A 23,028-nucleotide genomic window follows, 5' to 3' on the forward strand; every position below is an offset into this window, starting at 1 on the left:
ACGCACCGCCCGGTGCCTCAGTTCCCTGATTTGCATAGAAGCTGCAAGCCAGTCTAGATTATCTAAAAGAAGGTGACATATGAGCGCAAAGAAACCAAATCTACCTTTTTTCCCTTTAATCTCATTTTATGTAACGGTGAAATCATTTTTGCATATCGTCGTCTTACCGAGGGAGTGAGCTGTGCACTTGTCCAATAGTCTGATACTGGTCTCACCTCCTTTGTCTACTCCGCTCCACACAGCAGCCATCCTCTGTGGATCACTTCTGTACCGATCGCACGTAACTCTGAGGAAGGGAAAATGAGGGTCAGAAGAGTGAAGGGTCTCATTTCTCATCAAAGGCAGAAGAGGCATTTAACCCCAGTTTGGCTAGCAGGCCATCCTCCTCTCATCTGTGTTGCCTCCTCGACTTCTGTTGGCATTTCTACCATCAATGAGGTGGGAAGCAGGAAGCGGACTGAGGCAGAGGAGGAGGAAGGCAGACTCTGGACCACACACCGGGTGTCACACACAGTGGGCTGTTCGGTGATGTAGTCTTGCACACTCACACCATTTGCCCACTACACTAGTCTCTTTTTCTAGAACCCAAGTTTATTCCATCATACTGTACCTCAGTTATTCCAAATACTGTATTAGAGGAAAGAAAGCTCTGGACTCAAAAGAATTATATTCCTTGTCCCAGGGCGCTGAAATTCTGTGTACTCTGTTTTTTGTTCCTAATAAACGCCAGCTTCTCCTGACCCCACTTTGTTTCAGGCCCAGGCATTGCTGATCTGATGGTCTAATGAGTGGCTTCTTGCAGCCCAAATGCAGGGATATCTCCAGGAGAGTCATGTCCCTGGGGGAAAAGCCACTTGCCGATGCCATGTGGCAGTGAACCGTTACTCCCTAAAAAGCTAAGGCTCTAAAGCATGCTTCCCAAAGAGCCACAGCTACGTTCTGCCCACTTCTCACCTACGAAGAAGCCAAGGGCCTCCATGGCCGTGGCCCTGGCGGGGCCAGCTCTCCCGAGACCCCGGCTGCTTCTCATTCATCCGTTCGTTTGATAAATGTGGTTGGGTCCTGGCAAGGTGTTGTCCAGGAATTTACATTCCAGTGGGGGACACTGACGGGCAAACAGAGGATCATAACGCAGTGATACAGTGTCCTGAGAGCAAGGATCCATGCTAAGTGTGCTGGGAGGGGACAGGCAGGACCCAGAATCCAGATTTGGAGATTTGGGACAGGTTTCCTGAACTGAGACTCAGGAGAGTGGGAGCAGTCCTGAGGCTGCAGGAGGGAAGAATGTCCCTGCAGGCCGATGGAATAGTCCGGAGGGAAGAGGAATTGATATATTGGCTGCAGAAGTCAGCTGGCTGTGCTCTCCCGAGGACAGCGAGGAATCAAACAGAGGGTTTGCCCCAGGGGATGATGGGACACAATTTGGGCTCTGGAGAGGTTTACTGTGCACCGTGAAACCATCTGCCTGATGTTTGGGGAGTCTGGTCAGAGTGGGCAGTGCTGTTTCATATGGCAGTACCTGGGCTCAGGGAGAGGGGTTTTCTGTTCCGTGCCTATACTTCTAAAATCTTTGTATAGCCTTTTGAGTTTGTTAGCAGTCACTTGGGGGCAGAGCCTGAGAGACAGAGCTCCAGTGTGTCTGTGTGTGCTCTTAGGGTGTGGTGGAAATGGATTTAGATTCTTGCCAGAAGGCCCATGAACTGAGCGTTTCCCCCTGGTTCTTGGTTTTATTTTGACTGGGGGAAGCACCGTGTTTTGTGGAATGGCTTCAAAGTACAGAAATCTCTGACGGAAAAAGCCAGATGATTTTTAAAAAAAAAAAATTTCTCACATTAGAATAAGACGCTTTATGAGAGTACCTTGCGTTGTTCAGGTAATGAAGTTAGAGTAAGCTGATTATCTTTCAAATATTGGAACTATTTACTATTTCAATAAAATCTCCCTTCTGGGCTACTCATTTGGTCTTATTTGTTGGTAGATGAAGCAAACAGTCCAGAGCCAGGGTCGGCAAACTGTAGTCACATAGTCAGTATTTTAGGGTTTTCAGGTCATACTCGGCTGCAGCTACTTAACTTGGCTGTTGTAGAATTGTACTGGAGAAGCAGAGACAATACAAATGGGTGTGCCTGTGTTCTGATAACATTAGTTATGGACACTGAAATGTGAAATTCATATAATTTCCACACATCACAAAATAGTCTTTTGAATTTTTCTTCATGAGTTTAAAACTAGGAAAACAATTCTTAGCCTGTGGGCCTCACACAGGTGGCAGGGCCAGATTTGGGTCTAGAACATCCTCTCTTGCTCCATAGGTAGGGTCGGTGTCCTGCTTGTTTTAAAACTTCCCTCCAGCCAACAAGCTCGGTCCCAGATCTTACCCAAGTCGCATGAGGCTTTTGCACTTCTTGTCTCCATGCAACAGATACCACCAGGCGTGTTCAATGAGAGGCACGGGTGAGACAAAGCTGTCCCATCTTTAAGGAGCCTTAGGCAATGTTCACATCACACAGGAGTTGCTAGACAAAGAGAGAGGGTGTTGGCGTCTCCCAGAGTCCACGGACGGGTGGATGGGGGCTGGGTCTGCAGGACAGCGAGGGGGAGAGGAGAGCGGGAGGGAGAGCAGTGCGGAAGGGGGCACGGCAGAGGAAGGGTGTCCAGCTGATGTGCTGCTGCCAGGGAGCCCTGGGCGTGGTGGCATTTCTGTAACAGTGGGCTGAGGGAGACACCGTGCCCTCCTACCATCTGCACTTCTCGCACTGGATTCAGACTCCTGTGTAGCTCTCATCCCATTGTGATATAGCTTTCTGTTTATGTTCCGTCTCCTGCAACAGATGACAAGCTTTTTATTCTTAAGCCTGGGGTGTAGTAGATCCTCAGTACGTGTCTGTTAAGCAAATTATATGATGAGCGTCACCTTCCCCGGCCACTTTACCATGCAGCGTGGCTGCTGCCCTCTATCTACAACGCTCAGACGTGTGATCCCTGCTTTATGAATTGTCTTAACTTGATTTGGGATTTACAAGTTCTGGCCCTTTATTTCCTCAGAGTAGAATGAGAGGATTTGGTTTAGATGATGTCAGTGTTCCTGGCTAATGCTGAGACGTGGGCGGGGGGTGCACATCTGTTTTTCTCTTTCTGGCTTTTCCAGATGATTACGCTGAGCCCAGCAATGCTCCTAAGTCTCGGGAAGATTGGTTTTCTCCCCAGGAGAAGTGGGACGGGGCTTGAGGATTCTCTCGTGTTATTTCCCAGCTGCCTTTTGTGAATTACGAGAGGCTCACTCAGTGGTGAAGAGCAGTGAGCTGGCTTTGAGTCCCTGTTCCACCAGGTCCTCGCTGGTGACTTGGGGCAGTGTGACGTCTCTGTGCCTTGGTTTTCTCCTTCGTAAAATGCAGATGATGATGGCATCTGCCTCGGAGGGTCTTCACAGTGATTAAATGAGAGGCAGTGTATGTGAGCGTTCAGACCAGCGCCTGGCTCCCAGGGAGCGCTCAGGGACTCATCATCCCTTCCCTGGCCAGCCTGCGGAGGTCATGGATACCTGGGCAGGGCTGCAGTTGTCACCTCCCTGTGCTCTGCCAGAGAGAGACATGCACTTACACGGGCCTCAGGCTTGGCTCCAGGTCTAACACACATTTGTTTGCTGTCCTCAGGAGTGTGCTGACGCTGCCTCCCCAGCTCTGTCACTGGCTGAACTCAGGACGACGTGCAGCGACAGTGAGCTGGCTGCCGAGTTTGCCAGTGCCATCCGTCGGTAAGCACCCTCCCCATGAACCCGACAGCAGCTTAGTCTAGGAGTGATGGCTTTATTGTCAGTTCTCTTGGCTGCTCAGGTCAGCGCTTCCTGGATCGTTACAGGCCTGTGCTGGAAGGGGGACCTATCGCTGCATCCATTGTGGTGTTTGACTTACATGGTCAGTTTTTTATTTTGGTGAGGAACTCTGTCAGCTCTTTAATGATGGGTCCTACTTTCGTCTAGGCCTTGGTGGCCAGACATGGAGAGGCCCTGTGGACACCAGGTCTTTCAGAAGTGGAGTGATGGGAGAGTATACAGGTGGTCGTTTCATCTGCAGGTAGAAAATATCTCTTTCTTTGCTTTTGTGTGTGTGTATTGTTGCATCAGCTGGAACCTGCAGGACCATGTTAAATGGTGACAATCAAAGTAGGCGCCGTCACCTTGTTTCCACCTTCAGTAGGAATGCTTCCCTCAGTATCACGGGCTCTTTCCAGAGGCCTCATGTAGTTATTCAGGTCTGGACATTTTTCCTCTAATTCCATGCTGCTTCCTCTCTATTCTTTGTCTCCTTCTGCAAGGAGAGACAGAGGCTGACTCATCTGGGTCTGTCTTCCGTATCTAACTTGCCTTACGCTCCCCATCCTTTTGCACTCTGTCCTAGAGCAGCTCTGTCCGCTAGAAATGTAATGCGACCACGTATGTAATTTTAGATTTTCTTGTAGACAGATCAGAAAAGTCAAAAGAAATGGGTACAATCCATGTTCATAACACAGTTTATATACCCAGTGTACCCAAAACACGTTAACTTGTAATCAATATTTTTAAGAGATATTTGTGATGATTATTCTTTTTACGAAGTTTTCAAAATCTGGTACATATGTTACACTTACAGCGCATCTCAGATTCGCACTAGCCAGCATTTCTGGTGCTCAGTAGCTCGTGTGGCTGTGGCTGCCCTATCGGAGAGTGCAGTTCTGCAGGGGTTCTTCAGCTCAGTTTTCCAGCTCACTAATTTATCCTTCAGCTGTATCCATTGTGGTGTTTGGCTTACGTGTTGAGATTTTTATTCTGGTGATGAAATGTATTGTTTCTTTAATGATAGGAAATCTTCTTGCTCTCTCTGAGGATATTTATGCTACTCATTCTAAGATAACTTTTTGTCTGCTGCATTAATGCTGTTTCCTCACCTGTAAATTCTGTTTAGATGTGAGTTGTGTGGCTCTTTCTTGGCTCACAATCTCACTTGGGCTTTCTGTTCTCGGGGCCGATGGCAGAGCTCTAGGCTGCATATTGGACCCAAGTACCTGGTCCCCTCCTGGCCTACTGGCCGGCACCTCTGACTGCAGCACCCCTGAGTCCCCTTCTTTCTTTTCTAGCACCTTCCTTCTGTATGCATTCAGAACTGTGGTTTTCTTTTTCAGGGAGAATAAAAACCTGCCTTTCCTTTTCTATGATTGCTCATGGTCCCTAGTGCACAACAATCAATCCTTGCTTTCTAACATGCTTGAGGATTTTTTAAAAAACACATTTCCCATCATTCCTGGGGATTTGGGGAAAGAGAGAAAGGCTACATGGAGTCTGCGCTCAGATGGCCCTCTTGATCCAGCCAGCAGCCAGGGCTAGTAAGGTTATAGTGTGACCTCCAGGTTGACAGTGGATGGACGGGTGCCAGTGGGAGCTTCACTGCCTTCCTGACTTACTCACTGTCACTTTTTATCTTTCCTTCCAAGTTGTAATAGCTCTGCTTTTACATTGCCAGTACCTCTGGCCATGTGGTTACATTGTAATTGCTGGGCTTAAGGTAAAAAGAGAGAAGCATCACAGAAAACTGCCATCCAGAATCCCAGTGACGTGAGCGCTAGAGCATGGATGCATGTCCACTCCCTGCTTCCTACTGGAAGCCGTTTGGATGTTGTGTCTATAAGCGAAGCCCCTAAATTTTTCAAATTCCCAAACCTCAGAGGCCTTTCCTGGCACAAGTAGGATGCAGGTTCTGCTGACTCAACACAAAGAGATTTCATTTGTTCTGTCAGTCACCATGGATTTCCAATAACCAGCCTTAAGTTGGTTAGCATGGATTTCTAATCAAGACCCAGATATATGGAGCCAGGAAAGAACCCACAGGGCTATAAGAGAAAGGACAATAACACAATTATACTGTAAATATAGCTTAGAAACTGGAATAATCATTTCATGAGGGCATACAATACAGACACCTGAGGACTTAGGTTTGGGATGTTTTTATTTTCAGAAATGAAGTGGAAACTAACACCTGCTTGACCACCTTCTTTGACGGTATTAAATCACCACCAAGCTAGTGGTCAAAGTCAGTTGAGGGAATCCTCTCAGCATTTTCAGAAACATTTCTCCCTTAAGAAAGGAATCTGTGTGCCCGGCATCCTGATTCAAGGCAGCTAGCAGGGTAGAGAGCGGAGGGGAAGAGGCTACGCAGTGGTCTTTTCTTGAGGAGAAGCAACCACCCCTAGCGAAGGTGGCCTGGACATTGCAGTTGCTGGTTCTGGGTTCCTGCCCCCGACCTGGTCTTCCTGTGAGCTCACCAGGCTTCAGCTTTGGTTGGGCCCTGGCCACCCCACCCTGCTTTCTCACTGTGTCTTCTCCCAACCTTTTTTTTTTAGAGGGGGGCAAGGGGACAAAACCAGGACTCCATGCAATCACGCGTTTCCTACGTTTCTCCTGTCTGGTCTGGTTCCAATCCCCCCACTGATGTGAACACTTACTGTGGTTTGCTGGCTCCGGCATTACCATCAAACCCCATCTGGAAGACCAGGCCTCCAGTCTCGCACAGAAGGGCTTTTCTTATCAGGGCACCTAGTTTCTGCTGCTTGTCACACAGGCTGCATGCCGCAAAACCGTTCTCCATCTCAGGTCCTTCTCTTGCTCTTGGTCCTCGTAAAACGTAACAGTGATCTTCGCACCAAAGAAGTGAACTGTAACTGGACGGTGAAGGAGAGGGAATCTCAGAAAGGACTCTTCTTTGTACTTGCATGGTTTTGTGCAGCCTGCCCTGGGGCCCTGAGGACAGCTGAGAGGAGCAGACTGTTTCATCTCCGTCCTAGTTTTGGGAGGCAGAGCAGAACAGGTGGTGGTGTCCATGTGAGGGGGCGGGGGTGGGACGGGCACAGCAAGGCTGAGTGGTTTCCCAAGGTCACACCGTGACGAATCGCATGTCTCCACCTTCTCTGCTGGACCCCGTGTGCTGGGGGGGTTGCTTACAGATGAGTGTGAGCTGAGCCCGCTCTTGTGGGTTCACCCACAGTCTATACCCAGGGGACTGTCGTGTGCGTGGTCTGGGCACCTGGGAGTGTCTGCACTCCTGGTACATGACTGCGCATCTGTCTGCCAAATGCTGGGGATGGAGCAGACCGCCTCGGTCACACACACCCCAGGTTGCATTGGTTAACAGGTAAGGATGCTGTGCTCCCCGGTGCCTGGGGACAGGGCGTAGTCAGGAAAAGGGCTTGAGACGTGGTGAGATGTAGCATTAGTGGTGCCTCAGATTGTTCCACATCCACTGTCCCTGGGCCCCCAGAAGGGCAGGACCGCACTCAGTGGGAGATCAGCGCCTGCTCCAGCGCCCACACAGCCAGCAGCAGAGGTCAGCCCTGCCCCTGCAGGAGGCTGTGCTCTGAGTCACCGGTCCACAGGGGGCTCCCCGAGGCCTCAGGGACCTGGCATCTGGCCCCTGTGCCTGCCTGTGTGCCAGACGGTCCTGTGAAGTGCTAAGTAAAGGCAATGGACAAGTCATAGTAGCCCGTCTGTTCAGGTACAGGATGTGCCTGACTCATCAAGCAGAGGAGACGTGCGTGGACTTCCTTTTATCTCAGATGAGCGACAAGTGAGCCACCGCTGCATGGAGAGGGCTGTGTGTCAGATCCCTGTAAGGAGACACCCAGGGCAGGTGGGCCCGACTGATTCGTGTGATCACAGGACACAAAATCTGGAGGACCTAGACATGCCCCAGGCAGGAGGCACACGAGGCAGCGTGTCAATTCGAGACGATGATGTGGGCCATTTCCCCAATCGCCCCAGCCTGGGGCCTCCACCGCTGTGTGGATGACTAGTGGGGGAGAAACTGCAGGTGACACACCTTCACACATCAGCAGCGGGGTAACACAGAAGTCAGAGAAAGAGTTTCAAAGTGAGGAGGCCCAGCTCTTCGCACAGCAGTGGGCTGAGGGGAGGCAAAGAGTGGAAACAGCTGGTTGGATGGAGCAGTGTTGCTGTCCAGGGAGCAGAACTCTCAAGGAACTCGTTCCAGGAATGGAGACTCCAGACCACCTCTGTTTGCTCCTGATAATGACCCAGTACAAGGGGGGCATTTCCCAGGGTCACACAGTAACTTTATAAGACGCAAATCTGGCGGTTACCCCATACCAGTGTTCTGTTGCTGTATAACAAGTGAGCACAAGCTTACTGGCTTCAAACATCACCCGTTTATTAGCTCTCAGTCTCTGTGGGTTAGAAGTCTGGGCACGGGGTGGCTGGCTTGTCTGCTTAGGGTCTTGCAAGGCTACCATTGAGGTGTCATCCAGGGCCGTGTTCTCCTCTGGAGGCTCTTGGGAAGACTCTGCTTCCGAGCTTGTTCTGCCTGTTGGCAGAATTCAGTTCCTTGTGGCCATAGGGCTCAGGTGCCCTTTTCTTGTTGGCTGTTGGCCGGCGGGAACTCAGCTCCTAGAGGCTCCCGCTTTCCTCCTGCAGCGGCGCCTCCATCCTCAAAGCCAGCAAGGAGAACCTCCCTCTCATCAAATCCCGTCTCTGCTTCAGATCTCGTTCCAGGAAGAGCCCAGTCCTTTTTCAGGACTCACCTCATTAGAGCAGATCGACCCAGAATAATCTTCTCTTAAGGTCAGCTCTTTGGGGCCCTAGAGAAGCATGTAGGTTAGTGTTTGACTAACCGAGAGGTGTACTCTGAGGGGCTGATACTTTGGGGGCTGTTTTAGAATACTGCCCACCACACCTCATCACTTAAAACCTCCCAGGGACTACAGCTGTCCGTGTCAACTCTTCGGCAAGTGTGTGATCTGACTGAGCCCCCTTCTCCGCCCTTGCCTCCTCTCCCATGTCCCCTCCCTCCCTGAGCCGCTCCACACCGCCTACTCTTTCGTGCCTCTGGGACTTGACTCCTGCTAGATTCTGCCCTCACCCCAAGCACACACATCAGTCTGTACAATGTAATGCCACCCTGTCTATAAAATGTATGGGGATATTTCCTTCCTCCACCTCCAAGCAGAAATGATACCACCACCCCATACATGCCTTTCTTTTTGGTTCCTATTGTGCCCTGAATTTCCTTCTATCATAGGACAGGTCAGTTTCTCTGTTTCTTATGTGCCAGATCCCTGCTTCTCCTTCCTCCCCTTTCATCCTCCCAACCCCCCACCCCGGGAGATGCCCTTGGGGCAGTGATCATGACTTACTCAGGGACACGACTCCAACTCTAATGACTTTGTTCCTTCCACGTGGTCCCTAGATGATCTCAGCCTCATTTCTCTCTGCGCACTGCACATCTCCACCCTAGCGCCATGCTAGACCCCCACATATAGCACGGCCAGGACGTTAGTTCTCATCTGTTCCCTCCTGCCCATTGATACAGTGTTTCCCCGAAGATAAGATCAGCTCTAATGCGTCTTTTGGAGCAAAAATTAACATAAGACCCGGTCTTATGTTACTATAAGACCGGGTCTTACATAAGACCGGGTCGTATTTTACTATAAGAGGTCTTATATAATATAATATAAAACCAGGTCTTATACTAATTTTTGCTCCAAAAGACACATTAAGCTGATTGTCCAGGTAGGTCTTATTTTCGGGGAAACACGGTAGTGGCCTCTTCTTCGGAATTCCTATTGGTGCTAAAAATTATCATCTTCTAATGATCCAGGATTATGGCTTTGAAGTCTCTTCTCTCTGCCTCTTGTCAGCAGATCACATTGTTTTTTCCCTTAAAGTCCCATCCATTCCTTTCCATTTGTCCTGCCTTCTCCTAAGTTTGTCCCTCCGCTCCTCGGAACTCTTGGAGTACATCCTGACGGGACGTTCAGCCATGGGTCTCATCTTGTGTTCTGCCACCACAAATACCGTAAAGCACACTTCTGACGGAGCTGCTCTGAAGAAGCACCTTCAACGGCTTGACAGTCAAGATGACATGTAGGTCCCCAGCTTAACTTCCTAGCCTGTATTCCATATGTTTCCCCTCTATAATCCGTAGTCTTGTCGCGCTGGACCATTCTTTCTGAGAGCATGCCCTTCACGTTGTGCCGTGTCTCCAAACTTGTGGAGCCCTCCTCATCCCCTCCAGGAGAACACTTGCCTTCCTGAAGCTTCCTTACTTCCTCCACCATGATCCTGCTCCCCCCTGACCCCCTCATGGCACTGCCTGCTCTTCACCCACCAGTGGCCCGCACACCACTGGGTTCTTAGCGAGCCTTGGAACAAACCACAGCAAGTCTCCTCAGAGATCCAATCCATGTCCAAGTTCCAACAGTTCTAGAACTCTTTCTGACTTGTGGAAATCCAGCCACCATTGGACCATGAGGGCGATCTCACCGATGGGTCCCTATTTAAGCAGGTATGGGTTAGTACTGGTTTTGAGCCATACCGATAGTAGAATAAAGAGGGAACAGGGTGGGATCCTTTTAAAGAGGAGCCCCCACTGAGCAAACAAGTAGCAGAATCTTCGCCGCTTTATTAGTAGGACCATTCTTTTAAAAGGAGCTGTTTTCTAAACTTGTACTTGCTGATTCTTCATATTTGGCTGACGCATAATAGTAATCAGGCAATGGACGTTGTACTTAGAATTCCATAAATGCACATGGGTCTGCAGGACGATAACGGAATATACCCATGAGTTGGTTATCTGAGTTCGTTGTCAAAGAAACAGATTGCTGAGCTCCAGAGCCAGGGCCTTGAAGAGCAGAGGTAAAGATGATGCTCGTCCCAGGGGTGAGGTGGGCATTGCTTGGGTAGCTGAGATTTCTTTTCATATTTGTCATCCCCCCCCCATGTTCGTAAAGCTCAGAGAGAAGGCTGTGCCTGGACCTTATAAAGGCAGAGTGATGGGTAGCTCCCCGCAGCCAGAGGCTAAGGCAGCCACACACCTATGTTCACTACCGATGCATTTCCTGGGCAAGAAGTACATTCAAGGGAGAGTCTGGGCCAAAAAAGATAGACTGTTACCACCATCTTGCTGCTATTCCTGGCAAAAGACAGCAACACACAAACATAATACCAACAGTTACATGCAAACATAATACCTGCAGAAGGACATTGTTCTCTGGGGATACCTCCTCTTAGCTCCCCAGGCCTGTGCTCTGCGCCAGGTCTTATCTCCTGCCCTTTGTGGGTCACCGCACCCTGCAGTGAGATGGGGGGGCCCATGGGCGGGGCATGGCTCTGCAGGCGGATTCCTGGGGGGGTCCCTGCTCTACAGGTTATCAGCACCATGTCTCTTAACTGTGCCTCCAGTTCCTCATTCATAACGTTAGAAGAATAATAGTACTGCTCTTAAGGGTTGTTGAGAATTAAATCACATTATCCTTGGTTAGGACTTACGGATCGCTGTTACCCACCACCTGGGTTTTCTAAGTAATAAGTAGTTATGGATTGTGCTGTTTACTGTGAAGGAAACACATAGGGTGATGTGATCGTCACTGTGGAGATTTTTTTAAAAATTAAATACAGATTGCAGTGAATATGGAGGAAATGACAGTGATATGATGTCATGACTCTGGGCCATTTGTTTAGATGGGTGGGCTTCTCTGAGGAGGTGACATATGAGCCGAGAGGAGGAGGAAAGTAGCTGCGCGGAGGAAGTACATCCCAAGCAGAGGGAACCGACTGCACAAGGTGGTGTGCTGTGGGGAAGAGCGTGGTGTGTGCTAAGAACGGGGAGGATTCAAGCACGCGGGGGAGGCAGGGGTCAGGTCAAGTAGGGTTTTGCAGGTCAAAGTAAGACCACAGAATGGATTCCAAGTGCAGGTGGAAGGCACTGCAGGGAAGTAACGTGATCTAATTTGTCATATTGAAAAGGGCTTCTGGCTGCTCTGTGAAAACCAGACTAGAAGGGTTCAAAGGTTCAACAGCGAAATCACTAGGGACTCTGGGGTTGTCCAGGTGAGAACCGGTGGCCCTGGAGGGTGCTGGCAGAAATGGCGAGAAGACGAGATTTGGAAGATGGGCTTTGCTATTGACTGGATGTGGAGGATGAGGGGCAGGGAGGAGTGATGGCTGACTCAACTGGTGTCAACAACCAGGCAAATCGCATTGCCATGCTGACGGGAGGAAGGGTGGATTTGGGAAGTCGCCTCAGAAGTTCTACTTTGGTCATGGTAAATTGAAGATGCCTCTTCAGTAGAGATGTCAAGTAGTCAAGTCCAAGGATCAGAGAAAAGGCCTGGAGCTAAAGATTTGGAAGATTTTAGCATGTTTTAGGCAAATACATAGAATGGAGGGAATCAAGTAAAGAAAGGGCAGGCTCTAGAATATGGTCCAGGCCCGAGTCCTAAGCGCTCTGAGTATTGAGGGTTGGAGCAGAGATCAGGGAGTCTGCAGGAGACTCAGGACGGCTGGTGAGAAGGGTGAAATCCAGGGACCCTGAGGAAAGACGTCCGCGAGGAAGAGAAGGTGCTGACAGGAAGAGCAGGGCAGTGGGCCCTTTGGATGTGACACCGCGATCATTGGTGAACTCATGAGCAGTTTCAGTGGAGACAGAAGCCTGGTTGGGGTTACCAAGTCAAAGGAAGGTGAGGGAGAGAGGAACTGCATTTGGAGACGCTACTCTCAGATTAATCCCGTGTAATGAGCAATTGCTATGAGCTTCTAGGCCTTGTGGCCGCAGGGCTGTGACTCCCTGCAGTCTGGTCTGATTACAGTTCCTCTGAGAGGGTCCTGGTGGCTGCAAAGCCACTCACTGCCTCATCAGGACCAGCTCTCGCCCTGTTGACTCCCCCAGCTCATTTGGACTTTGTGATTGAAGGACTGTGGCTGGCCTTTTTAGTTCAGGGAGGGTGCAATCTCCTCCCTGATTGCTTGGAGAGCCCTGCTTCCAGGCCCCGCTGCACACTGACTGGTACCCCCCCACACCCCACAGTAGCTGTCTCCTGCCCAGCTCATTGGCAAGCCACCTGCTTTTCCTTACCACCTACAAACTCCCACCAACAGACTGCTTCTCAGATCCCCTGTGTATGTATAGACCATTGCCTGAAATTATGCATCAGTTAAAAAAAAAAAAAAAAAAAAAAGCACCTCCCTGGCCGTGTGGTTAGAGTAAGATTCTTAGCACTTTTTGTGAGCAGAAATAACCTCCATTTTTGGTGGAGCAGGAAGACCTATAGCTGAAATCCGTGTGTGTGGGTGACTTGGGTTTTCATCGTAATAGTGTTATTCAGCATTGTCGTTTTACTTGATGATACAGGTGTATATCTTCAGTGAGGAAAAAAAAAAAAAAGGAAGGGCTTATGCAGTTTTGGGCATCCCAGAAAAGTGTATGAATGCGTTGCGCTTGAAGGGGAAGTGGGACAGAGACTGTCTGATTTTTACTTTCTCATCTGTGTGGAGTCCGTGCAAGTACTCATTTTAGCCTTGTTATTTACCTAGACAAAGTAGAAACTCTTCCTTAGCTGAAGGCCAAATTTGAAGAAGAAAATAGAAGGAACAGGACATGAATGGTTGTGGTTCCAAAGTGACTTGGATTAGGAAGCTTGCGGTTCTTCCCCAAGTCGTCCTGAGAATCTGAGGAAGGCCGTAGACTGCAGGAAAGGATGCCCAGGCGTGTAATCATGCCCCCAGAGTTCCAAGACCATGTAAAGCTCATTCGCAGACCCACAAGAAGAGCCTTCCGCCTTACCAGAGTGTCTCAAACTTGCCTGACAATGCGAATCACCTAGCATACTTCTTACAACGCAATTCCTAGACCTCAACCCAAACCTTGTGAACTGGAACCCAGGGCAACACCTACAGCTGCTTCTGTAAGCACGTGCTCTTAGCAGCACTGTCCTCTAGTAACAGCAGATGAGTCACAAATCGAAGCCACATGTGTAATTTTAAGTTTCCTAGTAGCCACTTTTACAACTGTATAAAGAAAAAGTGAAATTAACTTCAATCACATCTTTAACCCAATATACCCCAAATATTATCATTTCAACATGTAATCAATATTTTTTCAATTATTGAGATAGTTCCCATTCTACTTTTCATATTAAGTCTTCAGAGCCCAGTGTGTATTTATACTTACAGCGAATCTCAAATCGGACCAGCCACATTTCAAATGTTCAGATGGCAGTGTGTCTCCTGTAGAGGGGGCGTGGGTCTCGAGTCGTTACTTCTCAGGGGTTCAGTGTTTGTTTCAGTCCAGATAAGCAACGATGGAGGCATGACTTTTACAGCAGGCGTCGTGTCTACCTCGCTCAAATGAAAACAGGTAAGGTAACCCCCATTCTAGGTTTAAGTTTGAGGGTTGGCCTAATTTTTTTTTTAAGATTTTATTGGGGAAGGGGAACAGGACTTTATTGGGGAACAATATGTACTTCCAGGACTTTTTTTTTTTCCCAAGTCAAGTTGTACTTTCAACCTTAGTTGTGAAGCGTGCCATTCAGCTTCAAGTTGTTGTCCTTTCAGTCTTAGTTGTGGAGGGCACAGCTCAGCTCCAGATTCAGTTGCTGTTTCTAGTTGCAGGGGGCACAGCCCACCATTCCTTGCGGGCGTCGAACCGGCAACCTTGTGGTTGAGAGGATGCGCTCCAACCAACTGAGCCATCCGGGAAGGCAGCTCAGCTCAAGGTGCTGTGTTCAATCTTAGTTGCAGGGGGTGCTGCCCACCATCCCTTGCGGGACTCGAGGAATTGAACCAGTTGGCCTAATTTTAAATAACAGCATCCCAGTGCTGTCCTGTTTGTATGAGTTCACTGCCATTGGCCTGTGGCCTAGGAAGTTCTTGGGGGCCAGTTCTTAGCTCCTGGCAGTGGCTCCGGCTCACCATCCCCATCTTAAGCCCTCCTCCACCCCTAACTGGGGTTGGGTAGGGTCTGTGAGAGCTTCCCCTGCCTTGGGGGGTTCTGTCCTCCATTAGAGCCCCCAGGACTGGGAAGTTCGCTTTGGTCGTTCAGGGGCCGGGGTACTGAGGAAGGAAGCCCGTTGTTTTATGGGTAGGCTGGGATTTCCATACTGCCCCCACCTCCCCCACCCTCGCCCCGTCTGCGGGCTGCGACAGGGATGGGAATCTAATTGAGAATAACGATACTGCTCTGGGCAGTTTTTTGTTGTGAATTTATTGAGTTCGTGGTGACATTTTAAATTCTCTTCACAATTTTTTCCCCTTTGCACTATTAATCAACTTTAGAATGAAAGATAAAAGCAGCAAAACAGTAACAAAATGCAGGACAAATAACCCTTCTCTATTCTTTCTAGCCAGAGGGAAGGGGGAAAAAATCTTTCATGCTCTCCTAACCTTCCCCGGCTGACAGTGGGCTGCCTGGAAAGCTGAGAGGCTGGGTTAGGGAGGGAGCGTCCCCCCGGCCACTATTCTTACTTCTGGTAGGAAATGGTGCCACTCTCAGATTCCTGTAGGAAATGCAACCACATTTCCTGGTGGCTGCTAGGGCGCTGGAGAAACCGCCATTCCTCAGCAAGTGGGAGACCCTTGCTGGAAGGTTCTGCGGTGTGTCCGGTGTGTCCGTAGGGTGGGAGGGACGGACCATTCCCTGAAGAATGTTGAATTTTAGAGGACTTCCGGGCTGGTTGCTCTGCTTCACTTAGAGATCTTTCCCCCTCCATCCTCACTTCCAAAAGCAGGCCTGGATTTTTGTGATGAAGCTCCTTTATTACTCAGTTTGGAAAGCCTGACTTGCACTTATAGTATATAATAGCTGGAGGCAAAAATGTGAAAGATTAGGTATTTGAGAAGCAGGGAAGGGAGAACAGGGCTGAACCTTGCCCATCACCTGAGCCCTCCGCCCCGCGGCCAGCCTCCCGCGCCCCTCCCGCGGGCAGCACAGTACTGAGACTTGCTCTCACATACTGCATTCCCCGAAAATAAGACCTAGCTGGACCATCAACTCTAATACATCTGTCTTTTGGAGCAAAAATTAATATAACACCCGTATAGTAAAATAAGACCGGGTATAATACCGGGTGTTATATTAATTTTTGCTCCAAAAGACACATTAGAGCTGATGGTCTGGCTAAGTCTATTTTCAGGGAAAACACAGTATTTTACAAAAGCAGTTATAAAAATTCCAAGCAATGCAAAGGTGAGTCAAGTAGAAAATGAAAGCCTTCCGTCATCCATGCCCTTCTGTGAGTTAACCTTTGTTGAGTGGTGCTGAGCCTTCTCGTCTGTTGTTAAGCAGATATTCACAGCTTTTTAGTTGTTTTTGCAAAAATGGCATCCAATAGAACTCACCCTTTTCACTTGCCAGTGTCACGTACCCTCCGTGCCAGTGCATTTCTATCTGCTTTTTTTTTTTAAGTTGCAGAGTAGTACAGATATACCTTACTCAGTCCCATGGTTGTTTCCCACTCTTACTTAGTTGCTGTAACCAATACAGTGAGTGAATGCAACTGTAGCTCATATCGTTAGGCACTTACTCCTATTTCTTAAGAACAATTCCTAGAAATCAAGTTGCTTTGTCACGGCTTGCATTCATTTTTTATTTGCTAGGCACTGCCAACCTGTTTACCAAAACCATTGGGCTAATTTACATTCCTCACACACTCACCGTTCTTTCTAGAGAATTTTTCCCATAAACCCTGGTTTCTCAGTGCGCTCCAAGTACCTGCAGTGTGTTATTCTGAAGCTGTTTTAACAACCGTTGTCCCTGAGAAGCTGTCACCCAGGCATGGCGCTCAGCACTGGGGAACCCAACCAAGTAAGGTCCTTGCCACCCTAGAGCCTCCACGCCAGTGGGGGAGCCTGCTGAGTTCAGATACATAACCTGTCACAGCCCACTGCTGAGTGCGACACATGTGATACCATGCAGTGACACTGCACGTCATAGGGGGACCTCGGGGGCAGGATGATCATTGCTTCCCTGCCCATTGCTTGTGCTCTATTGGAATCGGAGGGAGGCAACAAGCAGAATGGACACTAGATACCTTCTGTAACAGACTCCCAAGTCTGTCAGTGTGGGTTACGGTAGTGACCATGGGGTGGGGGAGTCAAATGAAAGTGCAGCTATCACGTAAGAACTTTAAGGGGAACAAGTGCGAATATCAATTCTACCTCTACCACTACCAGCCTTTTGTCTTTTTGCAGAGTAGGATCATGTTAATTTCAACAAGTAGAGACTTGCCCAAGGTAGGCCACCCAGAGCGAGGTTTCTGTTCTGGAATCCTGAAGTGCTTCAGAGGTTAGGACACTTCGAAGAGGATATGGAGACCGAGGCAGGGTTTTGTGGTCAGGCTGCAGTCACTGGGCATCTGGCATGCCCACAGCACAAAGGAACTTCTATTAAGTTCCCCATCTGGAAGACTAGAAACTACTTCCTGTCTCGTTCCTTTGTGACACATCCATCTAAAGGCCTTATCATTAAAGGAAGCAGGAGCAGTTGACTTTCAAGAATGCTGTTCTGTGGTCTGGCGCCACTGAGGGCAAAGGGAGCTCTGGTGCCTTCTAGTACCTTCCTTTTCATTCCCCTGCCTTTTGACTTGGCCAGCTAAACCTTCCTCCTTTCTGCCACCATTTCCAGGGTAGTAGCCACCTCCACCATCAGCTCAAGTTATTCATGGTGTTGTCTCTTTGATAGAGAAAAGAAGTTAAAGGCCAGAGTTCAAGAGTTGGTGAATGCATTGGAAAGACTCACCAAGAGCAGTGAAATCCGACATCAGCAATCAGCAGAGTTCGTTAATGACCTAAAGCGAGCCAACAGGTAAAATCCTCATTTTGTAGATTCCTCACGGCTACCTGGACTGTACACCTGGAGGACCTTTCCATAATTGCAGGGGACTAACTCGAGAATGGCGAGTTCTCACTTGCGCCTTCCCCTGGCCCTGCAGCCTGGTCTTCCCTATGGCAGTTTCGCAGGGTTCCCTAGAAACCTAAGAACTACATGGGAAAGACAAGTCCTTGGGCCAAATGTGTTTGGGAAATGCTGCATACTGTGTGTGGTCTGTCCTCTACTGTTTCCCTGAAAATAAGACCTAGCCGGACAATCAGCTCTAATGTGTCTTTTGGAGCAAAAATTAATATAAGCCCCGGTCTTATTTTACTGTAAGTTTTGCTCCAAAAGACGCATTAGAGCTGATGGTCCAGCTGTCTTATTTTTGGGGAAACACGGTAATAGTTCATATAGTAAAGGTTCTGAAGTCATACAATTTAAAAAATCTATTTAGTTGTGTTTAAGCTAATGTTTCCCAAACAAACTGGCTCCAGAACCTTTTACTTCAGCAACATTTAACATCCTGTGAAACACTTCAGAAGCACTGCTCTAAGACAGCAGGCACAAACTTTTTGGGCTCAGGACCGCTATATTCTCATCAAAAACTGATGACCTCAAAGAGCTTTGTTCTTATAAATTGTCAATTGACACTTCATTTTGGAAACTAAAAGATGAAATTTTTAAAGTTGTTATTGATTTATTTAAAAAACAATAAATTCACTACATGAAATACACATGCATTTATTTTAAAACATTTTACAAAAAAACAGTAATAGCACTATTACTATTTTACAAGTCTCTAACATCTGGTTTAATAGAAGACAGCCAGATTCTCACATCTGCTCTTACAGCCAATATAGTTTTGAAACGTTAACGAAAAAACCCAGCTTTACAGATTGTAGGTAGAAAATACAGGACCTCACAGACCTCCCCTGCAAGGGCTTTGAGAATCCCCGGGGGGTCAGTCTTAGGCCACTTTGAGAACCTGACTGTACCTGGAAGGGATTTGGGGTGCTGCTTTGGACCAGAGAGGGTTTCAGGACTTACCTAGCCCGGGGCTCACAGGAACAGTTGAGGCCTATAGTCTGTGTTCTGCGGGCAGCATTAGCTTATGAAATGGCCTGTGTGCTGAACCTCACCAGCCCGAAGCATAAAGAGAAGTCGTGGGAGGCTCTCTGCCTCCATCCCGGGTGGTCACTGAGACCTCAGGGTGTGAGGAACTCTCTCCTGTAACTTACACTTACCAACTGTTGCAGGCAGCTAGGGGACAGACACACTATTTGTATTTAAATGACAGATTTCTGGGATTCAGTTATCTTTTCTGCTTATCCGTTTTGGATATGGCTAGTTTACTGTTGGTTTAAACCCCTCCTAATGAACACCTTAGTGACAAACCTCTAAGCAGTCTGGCTGAATTCATCATGGTTAAGCCAATATGTGAATGGTGGTAAGTGTTGAAATACTAACCACTTGATTTCACATTCCCACTGAGGAGGCTGAGCGACCTGTTTCTGCAGCGTGGTGCTTCCTGAACCCGGTTACCAGTGTGTGTGCGTCTCAGTGCTACTTAGGGTGATTGAACTCTCATCTCCCCCTGTTCCCACCCAGCAACCTAGTGGCTGCCTATGAGAAAGCAAAGAAGAAACATCAGAACAAACTGAAGAAGCTGGAGTCTCAGATGATGGCCATGGTGGAGCGACACGAGACCCAGGTGCGGATGCTCAAGCAGAGAATCGCGCTGCTGGAGGAGGAGAACTCAAGGCCACACACTAATGAGACATCACTTTAAGTGGCACTTGGCCACCCAAGTTCTGCCTGAGTGGAAGTAGCAGAAGCAGGTGACAGAGGAGAGAAGGGCCCAGGGACAGAGTACCTGCTGGGAGGCTGAGAAACGGGAAGGGCAGGTAGGTCAGCACTTGGACCGTGGAGTGCCCTGGACTCAGCCCCGGGGTGTGGCCCTGGGACACGGTGCAGACTGGATCCAGGGGATCCTGTTCCTCCCGGACCCCTGACAGCATGTACATACCTGCCCTGTGCGCCATGCTCTGCAGGCCCCGCTTCTGCTTTCAGCACTGGCTTTCTCTGTTCTGGAGGTTGTGCCTCAGTTGTGTCATAGCATTGGTTTTGTAAGACTTTTCCATTTTCTTCTGTTTGGTAGATAGTGACCTTATCTCCGGCATCCCGTTTCTCTTCTTTCCTTCTTCAGGGGAAAACTGACACACATAGGTGTGTATGTTCACATCTAGATTTGCCTATTGCAACCAGGCTTTGGTTTTCAAGTCCCACGTATCAATGCTAAGATACAGACTTACAGACTGTCACTCGGAGACGCTCGGGGAGGCAGATGACAGGATGGTGTACGCAGGTCTGCTTCCCAGCAGAGCCTCCCCAGCGCCGCGCCTGAGCAGTGGTGTCCGGGAATGACACTTCCTGCAGCTCTGTGTGGAGGGAGGCCCGGGAAGGGAGCCCTTCTGGCTGGGCGTCCCCGCCCAGAGCAGCGTGTTCACCGCGTCCCGAGGCTGAGCGCCTCCTGCTCATTGTTCAGGAGCAGAGGGGCATCATTAAGCACCCCCCGGCCCCCGCCCAGCACTAGTAATTGCTGTTCTGCAGGAATCCAAACTCATCCAGAGTCCAGATGGAGCTCTGGACCTGCCTCTACTTCTCTAAGGGCAAGAGGCAGGACACTGCGGAGGTGTATTGTAGGCCGACCCCACCTCTTTAAGAGGCTGCTGCTGAACCACCAGTTCAAGACTTTGCTCCTGCTGTCAGGAGGGGCAGGGGGTGAGGGGATGGTCATTGAGGCCTCCTTTTACCCCCCCAGACAGCTGGGGATGGTTCGCATATGGTGCTTTAACAGGTTAAAGGTCAAGCAAAATACTGGCAGGGCGGGGCAGGACCAGAGTACCTGAATTCTTTCAGGAAGAGCTTCCATCTTCAATTCACTATTCCTTTCCTCCTGTAGCCGTCAGTTTCACCCTTTCACTTCCTTTCTTCTGCTGATGCCCTACACTGGTACATTTTAAAAGGACCGCTTACCATTTATTCTGTAGCACCTGACGATCTTATGAGAAATATGTCCCAATGCCACCATTCACAAAGTTTTGCTTATGACCAGGTCACTGCATTGGGGTCCCCAGGTCCACAAGCGCAAGGTCTGTCCAGAAATCATGATGTAACTTCCTCAGCTTCTGCACAGTGAGGAAAGACACTAGAGCCACCACGTTAGGACAGAGCAGTTTTATCCCTAAAGCAACCAACTTTCTCAGGTAGGCAGTGAGGCTGCCCCGTCTTCAAAAAAAAGGGGCAACTGGCATCAGTGTGAAAGGACCAGCTTTTCGGTGCTTCGGAAGCTCCTTTAGTCAGAGTTGATTCGTGTGATTTGTTTTTAAAAAACATTTTTTACTCTTTGGGTAAAATTTCATTTTGTGACAAGGAAAATGTTTTGACTGAAAACTATGTGCAAAAAAATAGTTTAACAGACAAAAATCAGTTTTCCCCCTTTTCCTCGCTCGCCTAGGGAAATGTCCTCCCCTAAGCAAACTGGGATGGGCAAGGTGGGAAACCATTGATGGCTTTTTCTTTTGTGGCTGAGCAGGCATCAGAACAGTTTTGATTTTCACCAACACTGACAAATGGAGCTCACATGAATACAATACTGTCTGCTGACCTCTGTCTACCATTCTCGTTCCAAGTTACAACAGACCCCCCCTTTTAGGGTCATGTCATCCCTCCAGACCCAGGTCTCAGCTGGTCCATTAAGAGCCCCACCCTGCACTGCTGATACCAAGCCTCAATTATGAGTTTATACTTCAACGTAATACTTTTTCAGTATATGGTGATCAGATGAAAACTATTTCCCCAGTAAAACTGTTACTTCTATAAATGTGTAGAATAAAAAAGCTATTAAATAGTTGATTTCCTTTTCTTGTATTTCTCAAATACTCCCTGACACACAATCCTTGTTGAAAGTGAACCGACAGGCACTTGGTTATGCTAATTCTGGGGCCTACAAAGCAGCATTGATTATTAAATGATGGCAGGTGCCTGGATCATTTTTCTTTTTCATAACCTGAATTTTCTTTCTAAATAGGAGCTGGTTTATATTCACATTTCCATCAGGAATAAACAGTGATCTTAATTCTAACGTGTATGAAATTAAAAACCTTCAGATGTTCATATTTTTGTTTCCTCAGTGGTTACTTACCCCTTTCAGACAGTGACCTTCTCTGTTCAGAGCTCAGTCTCTGGCTCTTAGAGACCTGTCTGTAGCTGGTGTGCCATCAATGTGTCGGCCCCCAGCTGGATCTGATGTTCTGCCAACCCCCACCTGCGCCAGCAACCAAACTGCCACGGACTTGTAGGCGGTAAGGTTCCTCTTTGAGACTTTCACCAAAAATTGTTGCTCGTGCCCTCCTACCTTTCTGCTCTAGTCCCAGAAGTACCAGATGTTGCATTGTTGCCAAGACAGGTAATTAACTCTTTCATACTCTCATTTGGTGGCATGTCAGGTTTTTAAAGTTAATATCTCTGCTGGCTGAAACTAGAATGTTAGGTTCATAAGAAATTAAGTGCCAGTTAAACATAATTGTTTAATTCTCCTTTGAGATGCATGCACTTCTTAATTTTCCTGAGTCTGCGGCCATACTTTACAGGAACATCAGAGAACTAAACCCTTGACCTTCTATTACCCCAGAAAGGCAGTCCAAGTTAGAGCAAAGAAGGCTTTTTCTTAAAAACTGTTAGGATGAGGCTAGTAAGGACTTTACTACCCTAAGAAAAACTTGAAATTATTGGCAAGTCTCCTAGTTCCTAGCTGAGTAGAGATTACATTTCAAATGAAAAAGTGCCCTGTGGTTAGCTGATCTGGGCTGGACGGCCTGTCACTGGCATGTGGGAAGAACCTTGCCTGTTCCCTCTAAAGCCCACAAAAATCCTGCAATTAATTCAACTGTCTTAAACCAAACCTCTCACGAGTTTAGGGAATCACGCTTGTTTTAAGTGACGTGATGAGAAAGACATCAAGACCACAGAAAACAAAATTTTGAGTAACTTCTGAAAGTCATAAGACTCCAAAGCTTTATTTGCAAACGCATTCATTAGCTGGGAGTATATCTCATCCATGAAACTAGTTAAAATGAAAATTTCATTGTGTTCACTAAGTTTACACCTATTTCTAGATGCAGCAAACAATGCTGTATCATTAGAAAGTTTTTAGAGGCCAAAAGGGGAGCGAGTTATCTGATGATTGAAATTTTTGCATTTAATTAGGGTATAGTCACAGGATTGCCAAGGTTTTTTTGGGGGGGAAGGGGAGCATAAGTAATAGTTTTATTTTTCCTGCAGTAGATGACACAAAAAAAAAATTTTTGAAAAAAAGCGATTATTTTTCTATTTATCCAAT

The 23,028-nt window shown here is 48.2% G+C and overlaps 1 protein-coding gene across 3 annotated transcripts in view; it reads left to right on the top strand.

Annotated features, from left to right (window-relative positions):
- Window positions 1-21,540, top strand: part of MCC (MCC regulator of WNT signaling pathway) — a 379,629-nt gene extending 358,089 nt beyond the window's left edge. For all 3 annotated transcript variants that reach the window (XM_019727795.2, XM_019727797.2, XM_019727798.2), the window contains 3 exons: window positions 3,654-3,754; window positions 17,496-17,618; window positions 19,236-21,540. In XM_019727795.2, coding sequence (XP_019583354.2) covers window positions 3,654-3,754; window positions 17,496-17,618; window positions 19,236-19,416 — 405 coding nt within the window. In that variant the 3' untranslated portion in view covers window positions 19,417-21,540. The remainder of the gene's footprint in view (window positions 1-3,653; window positions 3,755-17,495; window positions 17,619-19,235) is intronic.
- Window positions 21,541-23,028: the final 1,488 nt, after the last annotated feature.

This window comes from Rhinolophus sinicus, linkage group LG03, assembly GCF_036562045.2.
Source record: "Rhinolophus sinicus isolate RSC01 linkage group LG03, ASM3656204v1, whole genome shotgun sequence".
Taxonomy (NCBI): Eukaryota; Metazoa; Chordata; class Mammalia; order Chiroptera; family Rhinolophidae; genus Rhinolophus; species Rhinolophus sinicus.